This window comes from Nematolebias whitei, chromosome 9 (genome assembly GCF_014905685.2).
Source record: "Nematolebias whitei isolate Nwh7 chromosome 9, NemWhi1, whole genome shotgun sequence".
Classification (NCBI taxonomy): Eukaryota; Metazoa; Chordata; class Actinopteri; order Cyprinodontiformes; family Rivulidae; genus Nematolebias; species Nematolebias whitei.
Genome location: NC_056506.1, coordinates 38745306 through 38754873, shown reverse-complemented (window position 1 = coordinate 38754873; position 9568 = coordinate 38745306). Strand labels below are relative to the sequence as shown.

The 9568-nt window shown below is 41.1% G+C and overlaps 1 protein-coding gene across 1 annotated transcript in view; it reads right to left on the bottom strand.

The window, feature by feature from the left end:
* Positions 1–9568, bottom strand: part of mmp16b (matrix metallopeptidase 16b (membrane-inserted)) — an 18882-nt gene that overhangs the window by 8141 nt on the left and 1173 nt on the right. Inside the window, exons 2-4 of the mRNA XM_037681351.1 lie at positions 5462–5610; positions 4161–4277; positions 429–733 (exon numbers count right to left, since the gene is read on the bottom strand). Of these exons, the coding sequence (XP_037537279.1) occupies positions 429–733; positions 4161–4277; positions 5462–5610 (571 nt within the window). The remainder of the gene's footprint in view (positions 1–428; positions 734–4160; positions 4278–5461; positions 5611–9568) is intronic.

Here is a 9568-nt window from a genome sequence, read left to right as displayed (position 1 = left end):
ATAATAATAATAATAATAATAATAATAATAATAATAATAATAATAATGGATAAGCGCAGTCATGTGCCAGCAAGATAAGTCTTAAAATAGCACAGCTTTCTATCCTGTCATCTGAAGAGCTTATTATATGCAGATAAAACTAAATTCCTGACAGAAGGGGTGATGCGTCTTTGCAGAGCACAGCCGCATCAAACACATCGCAGTGTTCTTTACTTTTTGGCTGAGCATCCCTCACACTCTGCCCCGTGAAGCCGTCTCTGTCCTCCTGCTAAGCCATCTGTATTTCCAGGATCTGGTATCCATCACTTCTTATCCATCTCTCCAGACAACTGCTGTTGTCTCTGTTTGCTTTCATCACTACTTCCACTTAATGCTTCCTTACCCACCATTACTTTAGTATTAACTGCATGATGTATGCCGCTTCTCACCATCATGGTGGGGGTTGCCCAGGGTCCAAGGCTCGTCTGAGTCAAAGTGCGTGTCCCCTCCTATGCCTGGGCCTGGAAAGTAAGCGTGAGCAAGAAACCCGCCCTCCCCGTCAAAAGGTGAACTGTCGCCGTGAAAGCCTGAAGCGAAGATGATAGTGATGTCCACGTCACGTCTGCCAGTCTCCAGGGCACTGAACGGAACAGCTTCAAAGCGTAGAGGAGTCACGCCCTGCCACACGTCAAACGCCCGCCGAATGGCATCATGAGTCTCTCGGGAGCCCACCTTTGGTGTGATATTCTTGATGCTGCAGGAAGAGAAACAAAACACATAATTAAAGGCATGCTTTCATGCTAGAGTTTAAAACAAAGGTCATCTTATGCTGAATTTTTTTTCTCAAACATGGTAGATATGACGATATCTCACAAGATGTCGAAGCACTCAGAGGGTGACTCTCAGCTGCGACTACACCAAATTTTAGCTCAGTATCTGTAATATTATGGTAGTTAAGAGACATTTTTGTAGTGGCTAATGTTGAATAAATGTGATCATCTTAATGAAAAGGGTGAATGGTTTATAGCCGTATCCTGACCTATATCAAATGGTTCAGTTTAAAAGATAAAAAATGGGAGTTTTCCAGATATCTTGATAGAAAAATCTGAAATGTGGGTTCAAACTTCTTTTTTTTTTTTTTTTTTTTTTCATTTAGCCTTTATTTATCCAGGTTAGTCTCATTGAGCCACGAGAACTCATTTTCAAGAGAGACCTGTTTTAGGGAGCACATGGTGGGGGTTAAGGGCCTTGCTCATGGGCCCAGAGTGGGGCGAATGAGGGTGGGGGCAAGTGTGGGTGCTTCACCTACCCCACCCACAATTTTGATGTTGTCGGGGCCGGGGCGTGAACCGGCGATCTTCGGATCACAAGCCCACCTCTCTAACCTCTGCGCCACCACTCCCCAATGCTTTTAAATGAAGCATGTGTGATTGACCTATATTAGGCTGGTTGTAGTCTGTGTGGATGCAAACAAATAGGAATGGGACAAGAGTGGAATCTCAGAGAAGGCATTTAGGTGTAAATGTATTTATTTATTATTAACCTTTATTTAATCCCACTGTGATCATGGATCTCTTTTGCAAGGGAGGCCTGGGCCTGAAGGCAGCCTAACATGCATGTTTTTGGTCTGTGGGAGGAAACTGGAATATCCGGAGAAAACCCACGAAAGCACAAGAAGAACATACAAACTCCACACAGAAAAACCCCAGGTCCAACCGGGGATTGAACCCATAACCTTCTTGCTGTGAGGCAACAGTGCTAACCACTGAGCCACTGTGCTGCCGAAATGTAAGAGTGAATCTACTGATGCAAACAGAAAGAAAATATACATATGACAACAGTCAAGAACGAAAATCGTACATGAAGCAGGAGCGCCATAAAGACAGAGCTCAGCACTCAAAGCAGCTTTTGCAAAACTTTTTTAGGCCGGCGAGGTTACCATGTCAACATGATCTTTTTATCTGCATACATCCAAATTGTTGGACTTCTTGATCTCAAACAGATCTTACATGGACATCACTCTTGTTTTACCTATTTTCAGTCATTTCAGCTGTTTTCATAAACAAATGCACGTTAGTTAGCAGTTGGTCACAGTTTATTTATTTATTATAAACTTTTTAGGAACCATTGATATGAGAGAAATGTGTGGATTTTGTGTCTTACTGTACAAATTGTCAAGGGAATTTAGGTAAAGGTTATGGATGTTTATCAGCAACTAATGTTAATGAGTTAGTTGTCTGCTCAGAGAGGAGCCTGCAGGTGCACGGTGGCACGTCTGTAAGCTGGAAAGCCGATCCAGGCACAGATTCTCACTGACGAGGCTCAAAACATGTCGCTTTTGTACATCGGTGAAAGCTTCCTCATGACCTGTGCAAGTAAAGACCAGTTATAAAAATATTCTCATGTCCTCGGAGTGACTTATTTGAGTAAGCAGATGATGAAAGGATATTTATTTTATCCAACACAAATCTTCTGACTGGTCTTGGCCATATGTTGAAATAGGTACCTTTAAATTCCGTCTTGTGGTTCAATAGGTATTTTGCTAACAGACAAACAGCGTTAAAGCCAAAAACTTCAGGCAAAAACACAGCACAGTTTCAAATGCTGAAGAATATTGTGAGAATGATGCTCAGCTCCCCCTAAGTTTTAATAAATATCTGTAAATTTGCCCAAGTTATAGTTGTTTTTAATTATTTATTTTGGCTTTGTGGCCATGTTGGATTGGGTCGACTTCAAAAAATGTTCAGTCATAGATGGACGCTCAGTGATAACTTTCTGAGAAACTTGTTAATATTTGTAGAGTCGTTCATGAGATAATTTACTCAAGCTACACACACACACGTGTTCTTGTAAACATACATTTTGGGGACTTTGTATTGACTTCCATTCATTTTCTATAGCCTAACCCTGACCCTTACCCTAAACCTAACCATTACTAGAACATGCCTAACCCTAACCCATCCGCAATTCACACCTTAGTCCTAAACCTAACCCATAAACCGCCAATGAGACTTCTCCTTATGGGGACCTGTCTGGTCCCCATAAAGAGCAGCTAGTTCCCACAATGCATGATTTTTTTTTGTAAAACTTGTCCCTACAAGGTAACCTGAAACAAAAACGCACACACAGACCCTCTTGCTTTCTGCCGTCTGTGGCGGTCAATAAACAGCTTTCAGAGAAGTGGAAGTTAAAACTGCTTTGTAATAACAGTCTGAGAGACGTACCAATCTCAGAACTACGGGGAATAAAATATTCAGGAAAAGCTTAAAAAAATATATATATACATTGCGTCTTCCTTTTGCCTTGTTATCCCATTAATGTTGTGTGAACATTTTCACTTTTCAGAATGAGCAGAAACCAAAAAAAAAAAAAAAAAAAAAGGTACACTTGACACAACTACTTGAAGCCCAGCAGCTCCGGCTGAACTTTGAACACAGCAGTCGTTATCTGAGGCTGGCAGGCAGAGAAGGAGAAGGAAATCTTCTTTCTCTCGCTCCGCTCATTTATTTTTTTCTCTCCTTACAAATAGCGTGCAGGCAGCGACTCAGCACTGATTGACGTTCCATTAGGAGAGGTGCCTCATCAATTCACATTCAGCTAGGAAGGAAGGACGGATTTGAATAAATTGCCCGTGTTATCATCTTTTTGCTGCTGGAACCTGTCAGTTTGCAGTTGTGCCAGCGACCCGTTTATCGGTTCTTCTTGGAACCTATTAAAATCCCAAGCTTAATTTCTACCAGATGAGATGAGAGTTTGACTGTTTCCGTCGACTTTATCAATAACTCACACATGTGAGTTATATGCTATTTTACATAAGGGGGGGGGGGGAGGAAAATCCATCCTCTGTCTCATTAGCAAATAATCTCGTGAACAGGTCTACAAATTTTAATGAATTTCTCATACGCATTGCTTCATTTGCGCTGCTTGCTATTTATGCGCTGAATGGCAAACAGTCAACACCCTTTCTACGTGTTAAACTGTGTGTTTCTGCATGTGTGACCGTCATACACCAGCCCCCACACGTGTGACGTATTTGTTCGGTCTCTATGACTACACGGAGCATGAAATCCCAGGTGGTTAAAGTGGTTGAGATGTGGGACGGAGGAGAGCTGAGAACATTTTCACCGTCACTTGGGGATCTGATAACAGCATAATAACTGCCCCCCACCAGTGGGTCTCACCTGTAGGTTATATGTGTGCGCTGCCACTTCTGGCCTGTCAGCGCGAATCTCCGCCTCCGTGACCTTGTGACGCTTTTTAATTTGTCAGGGACTCCACAGCGGGGTCTCTCCATCCAGCTGAGAGGTGGGTATAAGAAAAGACAAGAATGGAGGATGAACTTATAGTTTCAAAACTAAAAGTTTGCATCATAGTTTGAAACACGAAAAGTGTAGTAGGAAAAGGATCACAGACTGATTTTCATTTAACGCTGAACCAACACAAAAAGGAACGCAAATTAAAATGAAATCCTTGGAGGAATGCATACTGCCCAGCGCTGCCTTTCATAACAGACTGGTGCACGAGATATTCTGGAAACAAACAGATTTGGCAGCAAAAGTTCATACTAGAATTTTAAGCAAAAGTGTTAAGAAATGAGTATCACTCAGATTGTGTTGTGACTAACTCTCGGACTACTACCATACCAAGTGTTAGCTTAATATCCATAAAATCAGCAGAGCTTTAGCCATTTTTGTGTTAGTTAAAGTTGATAAGCGGCGGAAAAATTGGGTTAGCTCCTGTTGTTACTAAATACAATCCAGCCATTTATCTTTTACCCGCTTCTTCCTTTTCAGGTCACAGGGGTCACTGGTGCTCATATCCAGCCATCACTGTGCGAGAGGTGCGGGACACCCTGGACAGGTCTCCAGTCCATCACAGGGACACATAGAGACAAACAACCATTCACGCTCTCACTCACACCTAGGGACAATTTAGAGTTACCAATCAGCCTAACATGCACGTTTTTGGTCTGTGGGAGGAAACTGGTGCAGAAAATCCACGCATGCATGGAGACAACATGCAAACTCCACCCAGAAAGGTCCCGGGCTGGGATTCTGTCTGTCGATCTACTCGCTGAGAGGCAACAGCTCTACCAACTGAGCCTCTGTGCCGCCAAACTAAATATAAGTTTTAGTGTATGATGGAGAGTTTTGCCAACAGAGTTGACTTCAAAAGGTAATGGTAAAAATTTGAAAACATCTTACACAATCAGTAATCGACACGTTGGTTTTGGGTGGTCCTCAGCTACTAATAAAACAAATTAGAGCAGAATATCTGTGAAACTGGCTGAGTTGTCATCATTGCTGTTTCAGGGGATTTGATGGGAATGTGGACTGAATCAACCATCTCTGTCTCTGTCCTTTAAGAAACCACTACAGTATCAATTCTGTATTTATTTACTTTTTCGTGGAACTGCTTAATCTGTGATCTGTGTTGCTCAGCTTGTGTTTGTGCACCTGCAACACGTGTCATGTATACTCACTCCTTGGTCATCTTATCCAGTGTCCCGGTGACATTGAGGCCGTAGATGCGCTGCATGGCAGCGATGGCTGAGTGCATGGTTTTGGCTGAACGTAGGACAGACATTCCTGGTTCTGTGTGGTGAAGGTAGCCATATTTCTGTAGCCATTCCTGCGGGTATGACAGAGAAGGATTAGGGCTCATGGGTAATAATGCTGATTAAACATTTTCACCGTTTTCCTGTTATTATATTTGTTAGAGTTGTGTAATCTAGCCACAAATGATTAATTGCATTTGTGCAATTGTAATTATTTACATATCAAAACATTCAGCTCACCTGGGGGAAAAGTGTTTTGACGTTTAATTTTGTAACTTTTATCATTTGCAAAGTTTTTATCCTTGTTAACAAATAATTTTCCACATAGAGATGTTTTTATTTCTTGTAAATTATTGTTCTCTTTGAAATCTGCTTCAGAATACATGCTCAGTTTTGACTTATGCTACTTTTAGTTCAGCTAGATTTAGCTTTTAGTTAATAATTTTTGCTGTTTAGCTTTTAGCCAACATTTCACTACTTTTAGCTGATAGCCTTTTTGCATTTTTATCTAGCGTTTTGTTACTTTTAGCTTCCAGCTTGCTTTTAGAATTTTTTTTAACTAGCCCCTTGCAGCTTTAAGCTAATGTCTTGCTACTTTTAACAAACAGGTTACCATTTTTAGCTTATTAATTACATTTAGCTACTTTTAGCCTCTAAGTTGCATTTAACTTCTTTTAGATTTTAGCAGACTTTTTGCAGTTTGTATCTTAGATACAATTATGTTCATTTTGGCACGGTTATACTTTGTACTTTTTTTTTTTACATTTAGCCTTTTAATACTTTTAACTTGTATTTTTTCAGTTTTTTCAGAAGTGCTCAGCACTTACTGTTTTTTAACAAACAAAAAAGTTATTCCTCAATGTATTTAAGTTGTTTCTTAACATTTTTCTATTCAATTCAATTCAATTTCAATTCATTTCAAATATACTTTATTAATCCCAAAGGGAAATTATTTGTTGTTGTAACTCGTTATCTTCTTTTCATTAAGAGATGTTATCGATGCTGATGGCTGTAGACAGGAAGGATCTCTTATAAAGGTCCATCCTACAGTGGACCCTAAGCAACTGGCTGCAGATGCCGTCTGATCCGTCCACCCAGACTCAGCTGGCCTCTCAGTTCCCCGGGCTGTAGGACTGCCTGAACGCCGGGCAGAACTCCTCCCAGAGCGATTGCCACTCCTCCCAGCAGTCTGCCGAGCTCCTCGTCGCTGCGGACAGCCAACTGTAGGTGCCGAGAGACGATCCTGTCCTTCCGCTGTCATGAGCCGTGTTTCCTGCTAGTTCCAGGATCTCCGTGGTCAGGCACTCGAGCACAGCTGGCAGGTAGATGAGAATGCATCCACAGAACATCCTTTTCAACTCATTTGAGATTTGGGGCTGCAGTTGAGATATTATTTGAGTTTTGGAGATGTTAATCAGCTGCTGTTGGTTGGAGAAAACTTCCTTGTTGCCATGGTTACGCATCATAACAAATGTCCAAAACTAAAAAAAGTTTAAGTAAAAATCCTTCCAGCTGCACAGCATCTGATACCAGAGGCAACAACTATCCAAAAACTGTGATTTACATCCAGAAAAAGAGGAATTAAAGTTTCCAAAAGCAAAATCTCAGAATGAAAGTCACAGAGCTGCTCCAACATGCAGCCACCTTGAGCGGCACAATTCTAGAATTAAAAGTTAAAATAATACAAGTAAACGATGAACAGGACCTTTGACGAAGAAATAGCTGTGGTATCACAAATTGGATGTTGGCTGTGATGCTGATTTGATTAAAAAGAGAATTTAAACAGTTTTTTTTTTTCTGTTAGACCTTTATTTCAAACAATTCTGAGAGTTTAATTATTATCAAAAATCATTACAGACATCCATTCTAATAATTTCTTCCTAAAATATAGCCATGGGGAAAAATATAATGTGTGGAAACGTGAAGGTAACAAATTTTAGAGATTTAATTAAAAACGGTTACACGTGTAAACAAATGAAAGCCACCCAGATGTAGTCAGTTTCATTACAACACCTGGAAACTATTTGAGACACATTCAAAATATAATGATTTATTCTGTAGCTGGATGTTATGTTATATTTCTGGGGTCATTTAAAAATTAAAAATGTCAAAGAAATGGCTAATTTCTCGTGGCGCTCCTGCTTTTCTTTAAACACTAAAACCTCCTTAGAGTCTGATAGAAAAGCACTCGGAGAGAAAAGTCCCCCTTCACGGACTAAGTGATCTGGACCTGCTCCAAAACATAATGGGTAATTCCTTCTGCTTTAACTCTTCAGTAAGTTTCATTAAATCCGTGTAGTGAGTTTGCACAAACTTGCTGAAACATGAGTGAAAACTGTCAATCTGGAGGGGAAAACACTGACCGTGTATCATCTGTGCATCACAAGAAGCAAATAAATAAATAACAGTTTGAGGGAGGAGTAAAGGACGCCATCTTTGTGAAGAGAACTTGCCCGTCGTTAAACGGGTGAAGGCGTCCGTGTCCAACTGCCCCCCTTCTTATAATGCTGTTATTGCATCACTCAGTCTTCTGTGAATAGCAAGCGGCCATCAGGCCATCACTCTAAATACAGCTGCATATACAAAAATCCGGGGCTTTTGTGTAAAATGTAAATAAAACAGAATGTTATTATTTGCAAATCGCATAAACCTACATTTTATTCACAAACATAGTAAGCATCCCTAAACAAACAAACAAAAAATTATATGTGACAGCAAGTCAGTAAGAGGACTGGGAATAAAAAGCTAATTTTAAAGGCTGAATCTCTCAGGAGATTGTACTGGACATCACTGGGCTCAGGAACGCCTCCACAAATCATTGTCCGTAAACACACGGATGATTTGCAACGCAGGTTAAAGCTCTATCATGCGAAGAAGAAGCCCGTTGTGAACATCAACCAGAAATGCTGCCATCTTCTCTGAGCCTACGGTCATTTAAATGAACTGAGGCAAAGCAGGAAACTGTCCTGTGGTCAGACAAGTCAAATTAAAATATGGAATTCTATTTGGAAATCCTCCGTATCAAAGAGGAATCATCTGGCTGGTTATTGGCGTACAGTTTGAAAAAAAAAAGTCTGCCTCTCTGATGGTATGGGGGTGCATTGATGCCTATGCCATGTTCAGCTTACACATCTGGAAAGGTCCCATCAATGCAGAAAAGTATACAGATGTTTCAGAACAATATGCTCCCATCCAGAAGCCTTTTCCAGGGAAGGCCTTGCATATAACAAGACTAACAGCTTTTATTACAACAGCCATCGCTTCGTATAAGAAAAGTCCAGATGTTGAACTGACCTGCCTGTAGTCCAGACCTCTCATCAAACACTGCACACATCACGAAACTAAAAATTGGACATATGTTCCACTTTTAATAAAATGAGGGTTTACAAGAGTTTCGAATCACTGAATTCTGTTTTCATTGATATTTTATACAACGAGCCAGCGTTTTCAGAATTGGAGTAGCAGTTGTGCTTCAAGAATATTGTGCAGCTCTGGACAAATGTTGTTTTGTGTGAAAAGGAGCGGGAGCGCTTCTCTGAGTTGTGAAGTTTGCAAACCCACAGGGTGACAGTGTTTCAGCTTCCAGTCAGTGTCCATGATGTGAAGGACTGCGGCCCTGACTCCTCGCGCCTCACAGTGACTTAACGCAGAGGAGAAAACACTAACGGACAGTTAATCTGAGCATCATCCAGAGGTCACGCTCCGTCTCCGAACCAGAGGTGTCCAACTAGATTATCACAACACATCTCACAGTCTTTGCTCCATGCTTCGCTATTCTCCATCCATCCCTCCTTGATCCTCATTCTTGCCGCTTCTGCTCAGCTAAACGCCTTGTTTATCTCTTCCCCCCTCCCCAAATCTTCATTCCTGTGGGCGTGTTTGTCTAAAGGCACCGATTTATTTATTTATTTGCTTTTGAACAGATACTGGGCAGATTCCAGTGAGCCATTACATTGAATAATGATGTGTGCATGTTGATGTCAGCTTCAGCATTTAATTTCATCAGGGTGGAGGGGGGGGGGGGGGGGGGGG